The sequence below is a fragment of the Falco peregrinus genome, chromosome 6 (genome assembly GCF_023634155.1).
Source record: "Falco peregrinus isolate bFalPer1 chromosome 6, bFalPer1.pri, whole genome shotgun sequence".
In the NCBI taxonomy this organism is placed as follows: domain Eukaryota; kingdom Metazoa; phylum Chordata; class Aves; order Falconiformes; family Falconidae; genus Falco; species Falco peregrinus.
Window position 1 is genome coordinate 85,320,500 of NC_073726.1, and position 21,215 is coordinate 85,341,714.

Genomic DNA, 21,215 nt, shown 5'->3' on the forward strand with positions numbered 1-21,215 from the left:
CCAGCACCCTTTAAATCATTGGAAAGGTTCCTGTTGGCTTCAGTCCGAGTTCAGGAAGATGCCTACACACCTACACCCTCACCCTAGCCAGAGCCCAGCTCCAAAACAGACACCCACCAGGCACAGCTCTTGCACTGGACTGAAGCTGTTGGTGGCCTTTTGGCAGCCCCTTGTGGGCACCAGCAAAGCCCAGCAAAAGCTGTCAAGACACTGGAAGGCAGCGGAGATGTGCCTGGGTGTTGGCAAAGGCTGGCAAAGCCCTGCTGTGCTCTGGAAGGCAGCAGGGCCCCTTCAAGCCAAAGCAAAACGCAGCAGAAGCTCTCGGGCACTCTGGGGGGGTGCAGGGTCCCCTGTGGGCATCAGCAAAAGCCAGCAGGGTTAGGGACAGGGTTAGCTGGTTGGAGTTACAGTTAGGTTTACAATTAGTGTTAGGAGTAGGGTTAGGGATATGTTTAGAGCAAGGGTTAGGGGTTAGGTTTAGTTACACAGGTTCAGAGTTAGGGGTTATCATTAGGGATAGGGTTATGCTTAGGTATAAAGTTGGGAATAGGGTTAGAGTCGGCGTTAGGGTTTAATATTCGGAGTTAACGTTAAGTTTAGGATTAGGGTTAGGGTTTGGAATTAGGTGTATGGGGTTAGAGTTAGGTGGTTACATTTAGGGAGTTAGGGGTTAGGGTTAGGTGCCAGGGGGTAGGATTACTGCTTTGGGGTTAGAGTTAGCATTAAGGTTAATGTTAGGTTTTGTGGTTAGCTGTTACGTTAGGGGTTAGGCTTAGGTTTAGTTTAGGGTAGGTTTAGGTTTTAGGGTTAGGGGGTACATTAAAGTTTAGGGTTAGGGGTGAGGGATAGGGTTAGGGGATAGCATGAGGGTTAGAGTTTAGGGTTTGTGTTGGGGCTAGAGTGAGCATTAATGTTTACGGTTAGGATTTAAGTGTTTGTCTTTTTTTTTTTTTTTTAAATAGGGCATAAAAGTTAATGAATCATAAGAGCTTTAATGGACATGGTATCTACTGGCCTTAGCAGATTATTTGCCATTGTTTCACATGCCATTTTTAGAGGGCAATGAGAGTTGGAAACTAGGCAAGCTGCTGCACGTAGGAACAGGTGGTTCATCTATCACAAACACGACATTTTCAGCAGAGTTGACCCAAGTACTATGTAGATTCCAGCTGAGACACAGGATGGTTTAGTACAAGTCTGAACTGTCATTAAAGACCCCTGGGTTTGAGGAGCCAGTCAGACACGCAAGTGATACAAATCCAGGAGGAATTACTGGTACTTTGGAAGACAGGCTCATCAAGTAGATGTGTCCTGACTTAAATGAGAGGACCATTGGTGTCGTTCAGGAGATTCATGGAAAGCAGTTCATGCAGCCAGAAATAAACAGATGCACAAGTAGGAGAATGGCAAAGAAGCCAAGGAACAGATCAGAAGCTGCAAGATATGACGACTAACAATAAAAGTCACTAGCCTGATGCTGCTTGTGGGAGGAGCAGATGCCAGTCACACCAGCTAACACTGGGAAGTGCATCCCAAATCGTATCAGCCAGGCTGTACTCTGCTGATTTCACCGTATGTTAAACTACAGCATGCAGCATCTGATTTAGGGAAGAACTAACAGTAAAAAGCAAAACTGCATACACAAATTCTTTAACAAGCACAATGGAAACAAGAGGCTTGATAAAAAGGAAGAGAGCCAGTAGTGTTTAATCCAAGAAGATAGGCAAAACGGGGGTGTCGTGACATTCTAAGGGTGGACTAAGGGACATTGTGCAAAATGCAGGTAGTGAATAAGTAGTCAAAAGGCATGGAACAAGCCCTGATCTGGTGCATCTTTCCTAGAGCTAGTAAAGAATAGACTATATATTCGTCATACAGCTATGCTCTAGGATGCACATAAAAAAAATATTAAACCCCCCCAACAATTAAGTGATTTAACAATCACCCTGATCATCCCAGACAAGTTCACAGTTCTCTGACCTGAGCTGATACTGCAAGGAAGTCTAGATTTTGTTTCATGCAGGAGTAGGAAAGTTGATGGGCTCTGAGGTGCTGGGACTTGAGGCTGATGTATCACTAGATCTCAAGTTGAAAGAAAGGAGCTGGCAGAGCAAAAGACTCTGGGTGCTGTAATTCATCGCAGCATTTAAAGTGAGTGGCAGGATCTCTGATGGTGCAGCAGAGGAGGCAGAAATGTAGCTCTAGCAGCTGGAGTGCAGAGAGGAGAGGCCTGGTCAGAAGAACAGGGTGTGCAAGTCTGGTTACTGCATATAACACCAACAGCATTGCTATTCATATAATATAGCTTAGTGGCCAAGGATGCAGTGGCAAAGCCCAAGCCCCTGTGAGCATTCACCGTACTCTAGGCATCTACACTCAGCATTTCTGCAAAGTTTTCTTAGAATTAAGGACTCTCAAAGTGTTCTTGCTGCAAGGTTTTTCCAAGAAAATACTTCTCTTCTGCTCTGAGCCAGGAAAAAGTAGTAAAATCCAGCTTCCCAGAGTACAAGTGAGGTGACTGGCCACAGAGCCCTTCCCACAAAGAAATGGGAGTGGAGTCCTCTCACACTGAGGCAAAGAGGTGGGAAATACTCATGGCAATCTTTGAGGCTTTTGGAGAAAGCACTGTCCTCCTGTCCACAGAACAACCGGAGACTGTTCACAGAGACTCTCTTGTCTCATGAACAGAGGGTATTGTAAAAATAAGTCATTAAAAGGGTAGGCTGAATTTAGTACAGAAGTAGAAATTGGAGTGACTAGGGACAGATAGAAAAACAAGAACAAAATGCCCACTCAGCACATGGGGACAAGCAAGAGGGTCCACTGAAAGGAGGGATATCTCTCAAGATGAGGCACTCCCAGCAACAACAGCTTCCAGCACCCATTTGCCTTTTTCTAACTCCCCAGCGAATGCCTCAGCCTAGAACTCAGCAAGGTTAGGGGCGTGTGAGCCTCACCCTCATCTCTCTCTCACGGCAGCAAGTCTCCTCAGCCCTAGACTTTGGGAACGCAGCCAGTCACTGACCAGGTTCTTCAGAGGCATGTAGAAAAGGCAGCTCTTGACTCAGTGCTTTAAATCTCAGGACTCCTTTCTCCAAGTCGATGCAACACTAAAGACGGGGAGAGCCAGTTAGTTGCTGGACATTTCAGATAGCAAATCTCATGATGTCTGTGACTGGGGAAAACCTGTATAACCACCAAAAAACTCCACTTTTGGTTTGTAGAGACTTTACAGTTCCCCTCCCTGTCCCCCATGCTGCCTCCTTGCTCCTATTCCCTTCAATGAATTCCTCTCCAAACCCTTCAGAGAGCCACTCGCCTCACTTCTTCCTATGACTCCCTCTGAGGTGATGTCCTCACATGACTCAGTCATTCAGCCCAAGACTTTCCCTGCTTATGTGTTTGACATGTGGCTACAAACATATGACAGGCAGGAGCAAGCTGTCTTGCTGCAGCCATGCTCTGAGCCACCCAGGCGCCAGGCCCAGCAGAGCACTGACCCTGAGCTGAGCTGACAAAAGGGGAGGACTCTTCCCACTCGTGTCTGGTTACTGTTGCACGCTGATGGTGATCGTGCAGCTTCACTTAGCTCAAAGCGAGGACAGAGCTTGTTCGCATCTGCCTTCCAAAGGCAACACAAATCTAACTTGTGACACAGCGTGCTTTGCCTCTTTTTTTGTTGCCTCTTCAGTTCCCTCGTTGCCTTTGCAACTTGGATGGTCAGGAATACAAAGAATGGAAGATGTGATAGTATCCTACTGGGTGATTCCTTTCCTAAAACCTTTAAGAAGGACGGGAAAGGAATTAGTGACTTAGACTGGAAAGGAATTAGAGCATACTGCAGCCAGCCACGCAGCTGTGCAACAAGCATTGCCGGTAGCACCCTGGAAGACCTGAAGTAAATATTTCTGATGCTTACAGCAATCAAATCTTTGCAAACTTCTTGAGAGGAGTCCTGCAATAAGGAAGAAGCTGTTCCTTACCTTGAGAGACAACAGAGTCTGGAGACCAATGCAAAACTCCAGCATTTCATCATCTGAGAAGAGAAAAGAGACTGATCAGGCTTAAGACTATATATATTGCCCCTCTAAAGAAAGTGTGTCTCTCCTGTAAGAGGATGTGGAATATGAGAGCAGCTGGTTCATAAAGTTACGTGGTTATGGTCTATTCAGTATAAAGTAAATAATAACAAATAACAAGGAAAGTGATTAATTGAACACACAAACATTAACAAGCAGGTGGTAACAGTGACAATACCAGAGACCAACACCCGTCTGCCACTGACTGGTGGGTCATTAAAGGAGCTACTCAGGCACAACCCTGAAGAAGGTCAAAGTGAACTTCTTAGCTAAGGGGAAGGAACTATGATTATCACGAGTATTATGAAATATTTGAGGGGGTTTGTGGGATTGTTTGGAACTTCCTATGAGATATCAGAAGAGGCTTGTGGGATCACGTAAAACTTGCTATGGGCTGTGTAGGGGAAGGGCCAAAGGCAGGAGAAGTCAAGCAGCAGGGTGGATCAGGGAAGAACAAGCATGGAATAATGAAGAGGAGAGGGAGTAAGGGAGCCAGTCACATGCAAGCAGGCTGTTGGTCAGTTCACTTGTCTGACCAAACCCTGCTCCTGATGGCCGCAATCTATCTGATCTTCTTATTAAATAATTTTATAAAGTAATTTTTTTTCTGTGTAACCTCTCTATCCTATGTGTGACTGCTGCAAGTCGTAAGTGTCAGCAAATGTAGAAGATGCCACAGGTTAAAGGGCAAATAATCTAGATGTCAGCAACCAAAGGGACTGGCACGTGGAGAGGTGCCAGTAACTGAAGGGACAGCAGAGGCCCTATAGGTCTGTGTCAGCAACTGGACAAGGGGACATAACTCACAGGTGCCAGCAACTAGAGCGGGCCAGTGTGCAAGAGAAGTCTGGGTTCCAGTAGCTGGGGAAGAGAGCACAGGTCATAGGGCTGATACACCCGAGTGCCAGCAGCTGGAGAGATCAGCATGCAAGGGAGCTCTGGGTACCAATTTTGACCAGGGTCACAGGAGCCTTAGGATTATAAACCAGCAACTGAAAAGGACAGGGCATATGTGTGAGAGGTCTAAATGCCACTAACTAGAAAGACTTGTATTTATATTTCTGCAGTGAATTTAATGCTATAAGCTGGTGGATTTGTATACATAATTAGCTAGAAAACTTCAGTCTGGTCTAGCCAGTGAGTAGAAAATAACCTGCATCTGGAAAGACTCAAGGCCTGGGTCAGTGGCTAGGTGAGGGACCTAGGGTCCAGACATGGATATAAAACAGACTTAAAAGCTGTGCTGTTATTTGAAGACTGTGAATATGAGTGTGCTTGTGAAGCTAGAGACTGAGGATGTATGAGCTTCTGCTAGTGAACTTCCATCCTGGTCAGACAGAGGAGGACCAGGACTGGGCACTGGGCTATCTGTGCTGGCAATGATGTGAGCGCTGGTAAAGGCACTGCTGATGTGAGGGCTAGTAAAGGTGTGTGGCAATCTGTGTGGATGGCCTTGGCTGTGTCCTCTCTGTATGTGCCTCTCTGGAATACTTCAGCCTTGCTGCTGACTGAACCTGCCACTGAGAACATGCATTGGACTGGTCAAGAGCAACCTTGTGGGTGTTAGAGTCATCCATCTGGACCTCACTGGCAGGGAAGGAGGAATCCTCAGCTCCTAGAGTCTCCAGGGTTCAGCAGCCACCCGTGACATCATTAACATGCCCCATGTTTCCTGGATACCTGCTTGCCCTGTGTGTGGCTGTATTTCGTAATTTATTTATCACCACATAAACAAGAGCGCTGTGTGCACAGGGAGATGTAAGGCATAGATGTAACAATTCTGGTCCTTTCAGGCAGCCATGTCCACATCCCATCAAAATGGATAGGTGTTACTGGGGTAATTCAGCGGTGCTGGTGCTAGTATGGAGTCCCCATGAAGGGCAAGAACAAGTAGAGGGGAAAACAGGGAAGAAGAGTGAGCCGGAGTGTGGAAGAGGAGGAAGCCCCTTCTAGATGACTAGGAAGGTGGGAAGAATGGACATGGAAAGAGGGAGCAAGGGAGGCCTTGGAAGATTGATAATACTCATCAAAGATGAGGAGGCAAACAAAGGGAATAGGGTAAAGCTGGAAGACTAATAGGGAGAAAGAACAGGGGAAAAAAGACGACTGAGTTGGTTTCAGCATATGTACAGCTTGATGGAAATGCAGAACATGCAGCCTCTGCCGTTCTTTGGGCGTGCTCCAGTGCCTGCTGACTTGACCTTGTCTCCTAAGGCTCCTTCCTTCAAAGGGTCCTCCTCAGGACACCAAGGGAAACCCAACACTCTGGGCCTACCAGGTTCTTCCAGGGTGCCTCCTGCAGCAGAGGCAGATGAGTACACACAGAAACACTCTGGGGAATAAGCTGTACCCTCTATCAGTTTCTCTGATGACTCCATCCAGCCAAAGACAAAAGTGCCTATTCAGTGGGAGAACATAGGGCACCAGAGTACTAATCAAACAGTCTAGATAATGCTAGGAAAGGTCCATTTTAGAAGGGCATAAGAATTTTCCACATTCTGTATTAGGACCAAAAAGCACCTAATTTCTCCCCACTTTCAACATCTTCAGTCTTCTCTGTACTCTTCCTATGCCCTTCGCCTGTGGTTACATTTGGGATATACACAGAGCATAATAATCTTGGCCAGCAGCGGAGGTGACCACATCACCAACCTCCCACACCATTATGCTTTTCCCAGAGATCCTTTGAAATGCCCTCGGCAGGGCAAGAGGGACACAGGAAAACTGGGGGAGAGGAGGGGCTGGCACTCTCACCTACAACCAGTGCTGAACACAGCACTGTCTCCTGGCCAAATTGCAACTCCATATGTTCTACTCGGCCAACAACGCTGGATATGGGAAGAGAGAGGTCTCCACAGTCCATGGCAGACACTTCTTCCAGCCTGTGGGACACAAGAGGTGTTATTGCCTCAAGCGGAGGAAGAGGAGGAAAAACAGGACTTCTCACTGATGGCAGTGCTTCTCGGTCTCATTGGGAACAGGCCCACAAGAGGAGGGATCTCTTTCATACAGCATGACTGGAGGCAGACTCCACAAGCAAAACCATAAAGCGCTGTCCATTTGGGTTCCTCACTGCTGAGGCTAACCCTTAGCTGGGCTGCTTTGCCCTGCAGTACGCACAGAGAGAATGACGCAGCTCTGCCTCCTAGGCTGGGGTCTGCACACAACTTTGTGAGTGCTTCTGATGCCTTGCCCTGTAGCCCACCCTCTGCGTCTTCTCCTAAACAGCCATGTGCACATGCAAAGCTGCTAGTAATTATCACTGGGGCTGGGAACCAAGAGTGCCTAGTTTCTTGCCATAGGTTTTCTTTTAGCCACCCCTCCTTTGCTGCTGTGCAAAGACTTACCCCAGCTGGTTTAAACAGCTCTTGGAGATGAGATTTGGTAGACACCCGGTGTTAACAGTTGCTTTCAATACCTGACCTTGGCACTAGAAAAAATAACAACAGATAATTACTGTGGGCTCAAAACTGGCATACCCAGTCCTCTAACAGTGTGACCATCTCTTAGAACTTCCTTAGCCACACAGCCGAAGGTGTGGTGCTTTAGGCAGTAGGCAGAAACCAGGAGACTTGTCGAAGACAACGGTTGTCTCCCCACTGCTCTGCAAACCTCTGCCAAAGGCTTTTTTTAATTCATCTTCTTCAATTTCTATTGATTGCCCAGACACTTATCTGTTATCAGTGACTTTAACTTAGCAGTATTCCAGGCAAAAGATGCTTGTGAATTTGTTAAGAAAACTCACATAGATTTTATTAACAGAGCAATAACTGATATGATAAAAGCTTCTAAAGGAATATAAGCACGTGCTACAGCCTTTGTAGCTTTCCTCTCTCCATTTCTTCTGGTGTCACAGGGAACAATGTTCCAGAGCTAGACATCTGTTGTCAGCTGAAAAGCTTCCAGAGGGAGAAGTCTGTGGGAGAAGCAGGACCACGCCAGGACAAGCATACCGGAGAAGAGCTTGAATTTAAGGCAGTTCACAAGATAACTGACACATCCAAGTGAGTCCTGAATCCAAGACACAACCTAAGCATGAGGCTTCTAATTTGTGTGGGGCTTACATTAAGTTCCTAGACAGCTCTTTAAAGAAATACGACACAAACACTACAACTGCAATATTCACAGCTGGTGTCATCTAGTAAAGGGAGAGACTGGATGCCCTGCACCCAAGTCACCTCTGAATGATTTTACTGGAATAATCCCCAGTGCCTTGCCCACTTTATTTCTTCATCCCTTTGCACTTGAAAGGGAACAGGAGATGTGCTTGCCATCTGTTTTCTGTCTTCTCTGCACAGAGGTCCTTAATGGCAGGCCAGAGGTACTGAAGTAACAGCAGGTCTCATATATGGTAAAGGTTTAAAAAAATAGGGTTATCAAGGACATCAATAGAGTTCTGTTCAAAAAGGAAAAAAAATAAAGAGAAGGAAGAGCTAATTGCACTCAAGGCAACCTCATAAAGTACATGCTGGAAGCTTCAAGTCTGTTTTGTCTTGGAGCTTTTCCTCTGGTCTAAACTGCATCTGCAGTACATCAGTGTAGAGAATTTAATCATTCTGAACATTTAGATACACCATGTTCCTAGAATGGCCACTTAATTGAGAAATTCTCAAGAACTGCAAGACCACTGGAACTAGAGATCTTAACCTGTATTGTTTTACAGAGTTCACCAAGAACCATGTAAGACTCATATATGCATATATGATGTATATTTAAACAATATCAATAGTTTTAGATGTATATTTAAACAATATCAATAGTTTTAGAAGGAAGAGCATTCACCGTGTGTGGCCTCATCCAGGAAAAAGGAGAGCAGTGCTCAAGCAGTATCCACAGAGAAAATATGCACAGCTGCATATTTTCAACAGCTCCTGATTTGGTTGTTACACTTTTTCTCCTTTAATGTAAAAAAGCAAATCTTATTCACAAAGAATTATATCCGGTTAATTAACAGTCCCATGTGACTGCAAACACTTGGGACTTCTTACAACACTCAAGTGAAGCATAAAATGCCAAGTACTGTAGGAAAGCCAAAGCCAAGACAGATCTTACAAACTTCTGGCTGCCAGCACTATGCCTTCCCCATTATATCATGTGCTTCTCAGTCTCAGCTGCACTGGCATCTACATTCGATCCAAGGCTGCTCTTCAGCACATGGTATGGAAATTGCCACAGAATTGCAAAGTCACAGGCTGGGAGAACACAAAACTTAACTGACATGATACCAGCTGGAAGACTCATGAAATAGAGTCAGACCACAGAGAAACCAGCCCTCAGAAGCCCTCTCTGCAGTTTTTTGCACATTTGGACTGGAATAGTCCCCCAGCTCCTTCACAAATGAGCAGTTCCATTTCACTGCAGAGCAGCTTGAACTGCCATCCTGCGGTAATCCAGATCACACATGACAGAGCTGGTAGGAGACCCAGCTGAGCTGCTGCCTGTTCCCAGAATGTGCACCTATTCTCTTGCACACCTCCTGCCTTTTGGCACAAATCTGCTTTAAGCGAGTGAGGGAACATGCTAGAGCATCAGAGAAGGGGAAGAGCTGCAAAGCACTCTAGAAGCTCCCGACTTTGGCAATACTTCTGCTTGTTCAAGAACATACGTTACCGCCATGGCTCCAGGCTGCCTGGCATGCCAGGTTTAAACATTCAGGACTAGGAGTAGTGCCTGCCCATAGAGGTCCCCAAGGCCAGCTGGAGACATCCCACACGACAAGAGCTATTTATTGCAAAAGCTGGTGCTACAAAGTCCAGGCTTCTAGAGAGAAAACAGCCTAGAAATTTACTGGAGTCAGAGGACAGTCCCTTATCCCTGCCCATGGCAGGGGGTTTGGAACTAGATGATCTTTAAGGTCCCTTCCAACCCAAACCATCCTCTGATTCTTTGGCAAAATGCCTCCTCTTCTGCTTTTAGAGCTCTGTAATGTCTGTGCTCTCTGGTCCTCACTGATACATCAGCCCTGCCTGAAAGGATTCTGGCCAGACTAAGCAGAGAGGCAAGATAAAGCACTAAGTGCAGACACGTGCTAAGCATTTGCCACCTCAGCCTCTGTACTCTGCTTCCCTGTGCCTCCTCACTACCTAAGTGGGTGCATTAGCCATGAGCGCCAGGTCAGGTGTGCTACCACATCTGCCCAGACTGCAGTCTGCTAACAGCGTCCGGCTGAATCCGCTCTTCCTTATTAACAGACATGGATTCTACTGGGAAAGTGTTAACCATCCCTGTGGCTCACAGAAGCCAACTGTTCATTGACCAGCTACTGAAAAAGTGTTACATCAGCCCTTCAGAAACAGAAGACCTGGAGTATCGATGGCAATTGCTAAGGAACCACTTTGGGAGCAGGCAGACTTGAGATGCACAAACTGTTAGCATTGTAATAATAAATTTAAACTGTATCACTAGTGGATTCTTGAGTTTTGTTTCAGAGCAGACTGGGAAAGTTGCAAGTTCAAAATTTGCTAGGATGTAACAGAACAGTGATTATTCTGTGGAAAACAACATTTTGTCTCATTCAGTAGTAAACAGCCCTGCACAGCTCCGCCAGCCTCACAAAAGCTATCCACCTTCCAGTTATACCAGTATTTGCCCGGAGAACTCACCAGGAGCCTGAGGAGAGTCCTTAGTCCAGCATACCACAAACACAGTGCAGATTAGGTAAGGAGTACTGCAAGCCTTCTTGGACTAAAAGGACTTTTCATCACATTACCCACTCTCATCTCTGCCTCAGAATTTTCAGTCTGTTACTACCAGTCACCATTAGTCTTTGTCTAAAGGTTAATTATCTGGATTTCCAAGAAAGAGAAAGAGGGGAGAAGAATCAGTAAGGATCGCCATCTATAAAGAGTTCTGTTTTCTGAAGTAGTGCCAGTTCCAAAGCCAAGAAGCTGCTTTAACCAACCAAGGCTGATTAATTCCACATTGCTTTAGCACAGAGGAAAAGCAGCTTGGGATAGCAGTGGAATCTTTTAGCATCTATTTCCAAGTCAGCAAGAGACAAGCCTCACCACAAAAAATAGCTGCTTGATTTTATGATGCAGATGCCAGTCACGACAAGCTTTCCAAAGTGCTTTGCAAAAACTCCCACAAAAGGAGGAAGTTCTGCTAAAGCACCATGTGAGCAACCCACCCAAGTAAATAAGAGGGTGAGGGACAGTGCAGTACAACTGCTATAGACTGGGTCTCTCTGTGATCTCTGAAACTTAAAAAGGCCTTTGGCACAGGGCAACTATAACCTGTTAGAGTGAAAACACTTATTGCCTGAATCTCCTTGTACCACTGAAGTTTACATATATTCAGCTTTATTTCCTAGTCAAGTTCAGTTACTAGTCGGGTGATGCATTTGTTACCACTTTGAAATTTCCAGCATACTTGCCTGACTGTAGATGGAAGCTTTATGCTGGTGGATGATCTTTTCTCAGGAGCTGCTGTCAGAGAGAAGAGACTTCACTGGGGTCGTGTTCCATTTCTAATAAAAACTACACCATAGTCAAGCAGATTTCCAAAAGGTGCCAGGTCAGCAGCCTGAGTGCCATTTCCTGCCATAGAGCTGTTACTTACAGGCGAGGCTTTTTGAAGTTGACAAATGTGCACATGAAAAGCAGCAAGACTAAAAAGAAGTGAAGGAGAGCTTCCCTGCCTTCAATGTAAGAAGATTAAGTGTGGAAAGCAGTGACTGGCTCTTAAGAAGGGCAGAAAAAGAGAGAAATGCCTGCAGAGAAGGTACTGAGTTCAGAGGGAGTTAAGTGCAGCGTTAGACCTGTTTCTTGGACTGTGGAGTCCATTAACCTTCCTCCTGAAGGAAAACATGTGTGTGAGAGCTGGGGTACGGTCCGTTAGAAACACAAGAGGGGAATGAGTAGTGGACTCTGAAGCTGAGTTAGCTGCTGCCCCTGGGACATGATACCTATGCATGCCTGTCCTTGTTCAATGTATGTGCCTGGTAAACCCCCCACCGTTTATCACTGAGTTTCCTCTTACAAAACAATATAGAGTGGTGATTAAAAAAAAAAGAAATTCCTTCATTTGTTCAAAAAAAAAAAAAGACTCCAGCTATTTGGACAAATTACCCTGAGAGCCATTCATCCCACTGGTTTGTTTTTCCAAGTATGGTTATGTTAACCTAGCTACAGCAGAGACTAAAACCCAGGACAAGCAACGCCTAACTGCAACAGTCGAAGCTGGAAAACAAACCAGACAGTGGCTTTGCGTGGTATTGAGACACCTGGTCTGAACGTTTCAGAAATTTGCCACCAGGTTGTATTCATATAATTACTTGTGCCAACTGAATTTTCAAAGGTATATGTGGTTTTCCTGGAAGTGTAGACTTCACACTCTAACATGTGAGATGTTTTTTATGACAGGTGACTGAAATAAATGCAGCTTTAAAATGAATTTTATATACCAGGTCTACATCTTGGTGAGTCTTGTATCTGCATACTATTGAACAGCTCTAACCATGCAGCCTTCTTCCATGGGCACAGCTTTTGGATGTGCTTTCTTACCTACAGGGGCCAGGAAGGAGCATGTTCTGCTCACGGGAGGATATAAGAAAAGGGAGCTAAAAATACTGCTTTCATCAAGAAATGCAACAGTGCTAATTCAGAACACAGCCACTTTCGTAGGCGGTCCTTTGACACCTGAGAGAATTAGACCAGACCGGCTCCAGTAAGTGTAAATTAACTAGAGGCACCTGTATTAGAGTAGTAAGGAGACATTCCATGCTTCTGTATACAGCTATGAAATACCTCATATCACGGAAAAGCTGGCCTCCAAAGGAAGGAGATGCGAGTAATGTAATTTATCTTCAAATATAGACGACTAGAATGCATGTGGCAGAAAAGCTTTCCTCTGTCTGTGGGAAGAACGGAATCCAAACTCTAGGTGAGGCCATGTGGGAAATCTGCTCTCTCTGGCTGCAGCTGGCTTTGCAATTAATAACTTTGCATGGCCCTTGGAGTGGGGCAGCTGGAGCTCACCGAGCATTTGCCATCACTGTGAAATCAGCGCCATGTTGTTGCCTTACCTGACACTGTATCAGCAGGTGTGAAGTCTCTTTTCTCCTGTCCTCTCCCTTTTCCATCTTTTCATCCTGGTCTTTTGCCAGCGGAGATTGAACCCATGCAGATTGAACCCTGGTCTCGCCCCGCAGCTTGTTCAGATTGCCTTCCAAGAGGCGCCTCTGGACCACACTATGCGGCTGCTGTCTCCATCACAAAGAAAGAGAAATCCCAGCTAAGTATGGAGCTCAGGACAAGGACTTTTGCTAGCCCAAGGAAGCAGACTGCAAATGTTGAACCCAACTGATCATAATGATGAAAGACAGACTTATCCCAAAATCCCAAGGTTTTTTCTGTAGCCACTAAGGTGATGATAAAGTGTTGGGATGTCTGTGACAGGCAGGTCTCTGCGACGCAGTTACTGGAGGAGAAGAGCATGCCTGATGCGTGTTTTCCCCCACACGTAGCTGTTCCTTCAGCTAAACATGCACTCAGCAGCTTCGTACCTGTTCAGGTCCTGCAACACACTACCTGGTGGGTGTGCACTGACATCCAACCAGGCATGCTCACACCTTCTAATGCGGGAGGGGACAGGGGACCCAGCAAGTGTGTGATGTACGTGTGGGTAAGAAGGCAGGACTCTAGAAATTTTATGTATACAAATGGTTATTTGTAGTGAGGTGGGAAGCTTCCCTTGCATATAAAACTAAAACTAGCTTCTGATGTTCTTTGGAGTCTGTCTCTGCTTCCTTTCATCAGAAGTGATACTATTTTGATTCCCTTCCCTGTTGGGGGAGCATCTATGAAGCCCTTACTTGCTCACAGCTAGAAGGGAGCACCATCAGCCAGACCAACAGCTGAAGGAACTTTATTCCTATCTATCATCTCAAGTATCTCATTCATATCTCATGTATCCCACATTCCTACTTCATTTCTATTTCCTTTCTTCTGGGCAGAAGAGGAGGTGCACCAAAGGAGATGAAAAATTTTGAAAAACTTCTTGTCCCAGCATTGCATATGCACCCAGGAAAGTGTTGCTTTGGAAAGAAAGCTCCCTTTGTCATCGGCTTGATGCTCTAGTTTTTGCCTGGTGTTGATCCAGCGCCTCCAGTCCCTGCACAGCTACGAAATCAACTATGGGCAGCATCAATGGAGAAGGCCTGTTGCAGGTTGCTTTGTCCTTTCTCCATGTACTTGGCCCCATGGTCCTTCTGCAGGAGAGCAGCTGCTCAGGGCTGACAATAGCGGTCTCAGTAACAACTGCCTATGTGAAGAAAGGCAAAGAATCTACAGTGGCTGATGTGCTACAGCATAAACCATTGTTTTCATCTTTCTCAAAACAAATGTTTAAAATCAACTTCCAGATGGTGCAGCAGTTTGATGTAGGATCTTATCAATGCACAGGCCAAGCATCTGAATGAGACCAGACTTGCCAATGCGCTGGGCTGTTATTAACCTTAGTGTATGTGTGCTTCGGACTGGCTTTATGCTTGGTCAGGGGGCTGAGGCCAGGAAAGTGTGTAAATTGCAACTTGAAGCGCACTGACTTGTCGGTTTTACCCCACGGTTGGAGCAGGAGGGCTGTTACTGGCCCTTCGGTTGCGCTCAGTGTTGCTCTTTGCGAGGTGCCGCGTCCCTCATGCCCCTGTCTCCCCATCACTCAAGGGGCAGGAGTCAGACCCCTCACATGCTGCATAAGAGACGCTGCAGTAGTTGTAAAAGTGAGGTAAAAATATCTCTGTGTTCCTGGTCTTTTCCCAGCTTACTGTGCAGGCCCACAGCACAGCTGGCTGTTGTAGTTTACTCCGTAAATACTCCGAGCACAGTGCCAGTTTGGCTGCCAGCTAAAATCTGGGCCATGGGAAAAGGGCAGGGGACTGACAGCAGGTCTCCAAATTCCCATCCTCCCTCCTGTCTCCTCTCACAATCTGGCTTGCAAAGGACCTTTCCCTCTCCCCACAGCCTTTCCCACAGAAAGAGCAGGCCCTTTGCAGCTGCCACCTCTGTCCCCTTCTTGTCACTTGGGCTGGGAAGAGGCCAAGCACTGATGGGGATTAGCTGAGCTTTGGGACTGTGCAGGCATGGGGTTCAGGAGCAGACTCCTGGGGCCCTCCCTGTCTTCTGTCTCTCCAGTGGGACGGAGGAGTGATTGTTGTCTCTCTTGGGCTGGTGAGAAACAGCGAGATGAAGAGGGTGGTGAGGGAGGACCCGAAGGAGCTGTGGCCAGCGGCTGGGAGGGAGGCCCTCTCAGGGCTCTTCGAAGGGTGAGAGCAGGTTCCCAGCGCAACTCATCATGTTCAGGCTCTCCAAAGTGAAATCTCAAGGCCTCGCTATAATTAGGGAACCGATATGAGCTTGGGATCTTGATTTTTGGGAAGGGAGAAGCCAGATATTTGGACCTTCTTGGTACTTTCAGGATGGTTTAGCTCGTGCAGCTACTTTATTTTTCTTCTCCGTTTAAAAAAAAATGTGTCATGCTTGTAGTTGTTATAAATCTGGAAAAAAAAGCGAGGTCTGCACTGAAATGTGTAATTACTCATTGCCAGAGATGTGATGGGCCCATCAAATCCCAGACAGTGCTGGATGCATTGCATAAGCTGAACACACACACAAAATACACAGAAAAGAGTGGCAAAAATCAACAGCCTGACGTTGTATAAGAAAACATGTAGTTCTAAATGACACAGGGCCTTGCTCCAGTTTTAGGACATGCAGGGCTGCCACAGCTGGAGTTTCTGGCACTGTCAATGGAGACCTATTTTGGGGAATTAAACTCTCAGCGTAAGTGCTGGAGGACTCTAGGGGTGTTCTGTGCTCTCTCCAAGATCAACGTCTCCAGCAATTCCTGCTGCTGCTTTGTTTGCAGCCCTGCAGCCCTGTCCTACAGGAGGGTGACAGATCAATTTAGGAGACATAGACAGAGTTTTGCATGGGGCCAGAGGAGTGCCTGAAAGCATATCTTGGACTCTGATTTGCAGGTCCCAAAACATCACAGCAATATCACAACAGCCCTTCAGGTTGCAGGGACTGCTGAATTGCTCTTGGAAGTCTACGGCCTGGTTCTCCTCTCGCCCCAAGGTAAACCAGAAATGAGGTACCGCAGCTACTGCACTGACCCCAGATATGGCACGATGTGTAAGAACTTTGCACAGGTGCCACACGTTATTTTGTGCCTTCTAACACCAGTGCAAAGTTTCCGTGGCAGAAAAGATGTGATGCTTTACTCACTGCTTCCCTAACTCCACGGTGAAAATGTTGCAGCCATTCTGCTATGAACCAAACATGAACTACGCAGTGGTTTTCAGTGACGGAATGCCACCTGCGTGCGAGGAAGTCTCCTGCCTAGCATGGTTAATTTGAGCAGGAGAGCTGCTTGTGGCGAGTGTCCCAGACAAGCTGGAGCAAACATGTGGGGCATCAGAGTGCCAGCCTCCGGAGGCCTGGGCAGCCAGCCGTACTGGCAGGACCCTCACGGGGGCCGCTGGCTGGCACCGCAGCTGTCGTCTGGGGGCACGGTGTGACAGGAGTCAACTCCAAAGCAAAGCAGGTAGACATGCTCCTCTCTGCCTTTGCAGCTGGGCTCAGCAAACGTGCACTGAAAGACTCCAGAGCGGCTCCTCCCCGTTCCCTGCCAAAAGCTGTACAAGGGAGAGCCGCAGGGTACGCTGGCTGTCCCCTCCTGGGGTGCTTCAGCCGCAGCACTGCGGGGCACGAAGGGCCAGCGTAGCCAGCCCCTGCCGCCGGCCTCCAGGCCCTCCAGGCCCTCCAGGCCCTCCAGGCTCCGGTGTGGCCAGACATCCTTCCCCACGGGCAGGAGCAGCCCCGTTCCTCACCAGTATAACGCTTACGTGACTTCCCTCTTGCACTTCAGACAGCGGCTGCGTCCAGGGCCAGAGGGGTCCCTGCTGGCAGCCGTGTGTGTGGCTGGGAAGGGCTGGCGGAGCATGAGGTGACAGCTTTTGAGGAGCCACCCTTGACCCCGCTGAGCCAGCGACTGTCAGCAGCAGCTGAGGTGGCTGTGGGGAGGCCGGCAGGAGCAGCAGGGTGCAGCGGCACAGGAACATGGCACTGACCCCTCATCTGTGCGTGGCAAAGCCTCTGCGCCCGGGGGGTTCAGCCCGGAGCATGGCTTCCATTCCAGCCCGGTGCCTGGGACCCTGCCTGTCCCACACGTGTGTGCCCCCGTGCACAGCAGCGCCTCGCTGCCGGCAGCCATGGGGCCTGCCACGGGAGCTGGGACACAGCCAGCGATACCGACACACGAGCATCTGTGGTGTTGCTGCCATGGTCTGAGGTTACAGAGGGAAGGACAGGCTGCAGGGAGGGGCAACATCTTCTATGGCACCCGCTGGCACAGCTGGAATAAGTGGCTCTGCCCCCACCACTGGCCAGACCCAGGCCAGTCTAAACCGTTTGGGATAATGGTTTAGACCTCTGCAACCTCGAGCAGTTAAACTCCACAGTGGAGAGAAGTCAGACAGCAAAACTGCCAGAGCAAGAGGGAGATGCATGCAGGTAAGCCAGCAAAGATCCTGTGGGAAACGCTCCCAGCCTTGAGGAAGTCCCTGCAGACCACAGACTGCCCAGGCTCCTGGAACAGATCCCCTCCCTGACGCTCCCTGCTCCATGTCTCCACAAGGAGACACCCACAGGCCTCGCTCCTCTGCCTCCTCCCCAGAGGTGGCATCCTCTGGTGCTGGCCACTGCAGCTGCCTGCACGCCTGGCTAGCGATCCTGCCCTGCGCTTGCCCCTCTGAAATCCAAAGAGTGGGGGGAAAGAGAACAATGCAAAAAGGTGACAAGGTCAAACGTTATCCTCTCGGAGTTAGCTGTGCTTCCCTCCCTGCGGAGTCCAGAAAGGAGTCTGCTTTTGAGCTGGATCATGCAGGAATACACGGGGGCTTTCGGAGACGTCCCATATGAAACATACATGTCAGACGAACATATCTGTGTACTGGGTGAGTGGAAAGTTGGATCCTGGAGCGTCCCTCCAGTCCATGTCTGCCTGCCTCTGTGAGGAGTTTGGTTCCTAAGGGATGCGTGGGAAGATGGATGAAAAAAAATGAGTGATTCATTCTTTCCCCTCACCCTGACCTGCTCCTAGATGATGCTGAAGGGAAGTTTCATCTTTGCTGAACACATGACCCTTTCACAAAGCCTGACAGCAGTTCCCAACTGGGATGAAGGCTATTAGGAGGACCCCCTCCCACATGGGGTCCCACTGGACTCACCAGATCCTTGGAGGTGCCAAGCCTTGTCAAGCCATCCAGGGGCAGCAGGTCAGCAGAGTCCTTGTGCACAAACTGGGTGGCCTGTTTAAGGCGCCTCTTCTGTTGCAGAATAGCTTTGTTCCTCAGCTCCACCTCACACTCCTGTCGCTGCAGGTCAGGAGTACCCTCACCGTGCTTTTCCTCCCGGTCTCCTTGCCCCAGTGGCAGGGGGCAGCTCTTCCTTGTGCTCATGGTGAAGGTTCAGACAGAACAGGTCCTTCTTGATATGCTGGGGTGTTCCCTGAACTCGTCTCCTGGCGTTTGCCCTCCTGAGACCGAGTCAGTCTCCGAGCTCCTTTCCCTTTCCCTTCCCCACAGCTCTTCTTCTCTCCCTTTCTCTGCCTTTCTTCCTGCTCTGTTAGTTATAACTCACCCATCTCTGAAGTGTCCCTGTGTCTTTTTCTTTCTCTGTCCTCTCCACTCCCTCGGTGTCCCTCTGCCCCCCACCTCTTCGCCTCCCTCTCTTCCCGTGCCCTGACTGCAGCTCTGCCTCCTCCAGTCGGAGGGTTCCTGCCGTAACAGAAAAACCCCCACGTCAGAAACCAATTTCCATAAATTACAGCAGAGCCGGCAAGATGCTCTGGCTGGAAAAATCCAGCAGCAGAAGGATGGCCCCGCTGCTGGGGGCTGGACTTACCTCCCTTGGGCTGTGCGTGCGCACGCGCGCGCGTGTGTGTGAGAGAGAGAGAGAGAATGTACGTGTGTACCTTGTGTGTGTGCCTATGCGTGTATACACTGCCTGTTCCCCCCCTCCCCGATACACTGAGGAGACAGTAAACCGGTGGCAGGCTGTGCAGTTCAGTGTCCGTGCTGGGGGGGCTTTGACGCATCGCAGTGAGTCCGTAATGTTGGCAACAACATGGTTCAGCCTAGGAGATGATGCAGTGCCTTGGTAAACGGGAGAGAGCATCTGCCTCAAGGCTGCTGGCAGGCATGCCCAGTCTCATTTCTGCAGAGTGTCATGCGTTTGGAATAGGCTGCACTGAAGGATTTTATTGTATAGCTTGAACAAAATGATGAAGGCCTGGTTTCTCCTTCCAGCCAGAGGAAATGTACTGGGCCTGACTCTGCCCTCATTTTCACCCCTCTCCACCTAGAGCAATTCCCTCGAAGTCGCAGAAGTGTAAAATCACTGACTTGTCGATACCAGTGGATTTGACTCCCTGTTTACGCTGAGAGTATGCTGACACTGCTACAGCGTGGGATGTCTGGACCAGGGCATCCCTCCTCCCAGAGGGGAGAGGACAAGGCAGAGCTCGCTTTTTCAACTTTCTGCCTCCACATTGTGCTGCTTGAAACTGTAAGTTTCAACTTGAACAGAAGCTGCTTTATTTTGATCCCTTTTAACTGGTGCATGCACTGCCTCAATAAACACAAGTTCTGACGCTCTGTACAGAGGAGGAAACTGAGTTTTACTCAGCTACGAAGCTGAGGACAGCATTACCTTTCCAAGAATGCCAGCTGAGGGTGAAACACCTTTTGTGTATGACACAGAAGGAATAGCAGCCACAGATGAAAGTTACACCAAAAGGAGCCTTTCCGTTGCTCCCTTTCTTTTTTCCCAGCTTAGCAGTATGTAACATTCCAACGTTGCTGATACCAATTATTTCTATGTTCTAGATTGTATATAAAAATAAAACAGTGAGTTTGAAATGTTAGGAAGTAAATCCAATGGTCCATGTACAATGATGAGTCCAGTCAACCACTATGAGACCTCAGTGTGGCTGCAGAAACTGCAAAAAGTTGGCCTCAGTCCAAAGCAAACCATAGTGTTTACCTTTTACTCCCTGCTATTCATCACAGTGTTAGCATTTCTCTTGGGATCTTTGGTCTTCAAACATTAGAAGGGAGGCTGGTCAGCTTTAAAGTAATTCCAAAATTTAGAAGTTAACCTTTTTGTTACCAGTATGCTAACTGCTTTACAAAAGGTATCATGGTTTCCACAGCACCAGCTTGCAGAACTAGATTTTGCAGAAATGGGAGTAGAAATATTTTCTAACTGCTTTACACTACAAGGCCAAACTCCAACATCATAATGCAGACAGAGTCCCATCAAGAGATCAGTAGAGCTGTTTTCAGCCGTCCTTGCCTCTCTGCAAAAGGAATTAAGATGAAAGTTTAAATAATGGATATTCCCAGGGAAGCTGTGTTCCCATGGTCTTGTTTTCTTGCCTCTGGGTTGTCATGATTCCTGATTTACACACAATTTTAACCTCTGGTGGCCTCACTGAGCATCCTCTGGGTCTTTTATCAAGTCTTTTAACCGTCCCCATAAACCAGTACTGAATCATGCACCTCTACTCTCACACGGGGCCAAAAGGTGTTTCCCTTCCTGCTGACCATGAGTACCTCAGCAGGGCAGCCTTGACAAGGCAGTTCTGCTTCTGCTGGCAGCAACGGCAGTGCCAATTTTCTTAAAGCCTCAGAAGAGATCTTAAAACCATAAAGCAGAACAGAACATCGTGGGACTAGACCCCCTACAGTTCCTGCCTTGAAATCTACGGGCAGAGTTGCACAATTTCTAATGAGATTGTCTCCCACCTTGGATGTGGATGTGGGCATGAGGAGGAGAGAGAACTCACAGCTCCTAGTCCCAGTTCCTCCTTGCATCTAACCACTCTTTATTATTTGTTCTTGCACCACATTTTGGCAAAGCCCAATCCAAAATCCTTTGCCTTGCAGCTCTGCTGGAGCCATTGTTTTGAGTGGTCCTCCTTTAGGGTCTGACCAGCTAATCCTGGCCCCTGACTCACAAAGTATTTCTCTCTTTGTGCCTCAAAGGGGAGAATTCTTCAAATATTGTTTAAAGCTTTCTCTCCTCCTTCATCCCTTCTGCTCCAAAGAGCAGGTCATGTAACTCTTTATAT

General features: G+C 47.9%; 1 protein-coding gene across 5 annotated transcripts; it reads right to left on the reverse strand.

Annotated features, from left to right (window-relative positions):
- Positions 1 to 934: 934 nt before the first annotated feature.
- NRIP2 (nuclear receptor interacting protein 2) lies at positions 935 to 19,904 on the reverse strand. Of its 5 annotated transcripts, none has more exons than XR_003553154.2 (7): positions 18,310 to 19,896; positions 13,105 to 13,281; positions 7,427 to 7,509; positions 6,834 to 6,961; positions 3,984 to 4,036; positions 2,958 to 3,110; positions 935 to 2,230 (listed from the first exon to the last, which is right to left on the reverse strand). XR_003553154.2 is itself a non-coding variant. In XM_055809117.1 (7 exons), the coding sequence occupies exons 1-7, from the start codon at positions 18,538 to 18,540 to the stop codon at positions 2,202 to 2,204; spliced, it is 786 nt and encodes a 261-aa protein (XP_055665092.1). In that variant the 5' UTR covers positions 18,541 to 19,898; the 3' UTR covers positions 935 to 2,201. The 5 variants fall into 5 exon arrangements, 4 of the variants coding, with proteins under 4 accessions (XP_055665092.1, XP_005234452.1, XP_055665091.1 ...); XM_055809117.1 differs by having other exon boundaries at positions 3,026 to 3,110; positions 18,310 to 19,898; XM_005234395.4 differs by having other exon boundaries at positions 935 to 3,110.
- Between the last annotated feature and the right edge of the window lie 1,311 nt (positions 19,905 to 21,215).

Bases quoted from the DNA above. Each gene is read 5' to 3' on its own strand.
- NRIP2 (XM_055809116.1), bottom strand. From the start codon at position 18,540: ATGAGCACAAGGAAGAGCTGCCCCCTGCCACTGGGGCAAGGAGACCGG. The intron at 7,510-13,104 runs GTAAGGCAACAA...TATTTTTTCTAG, and splicing joins ACCTGCTGATACAGTGTCAG to TGCCAAGGTCAGGTATTGAA. The intron at 6,962-7,426 runs GTAAGTCTTTGC...TGTGTCCCACAG, and splicing joins AGCTGTTTAAACCAGCTGGG to GCTGGAAGAAGTGTCTGCCA.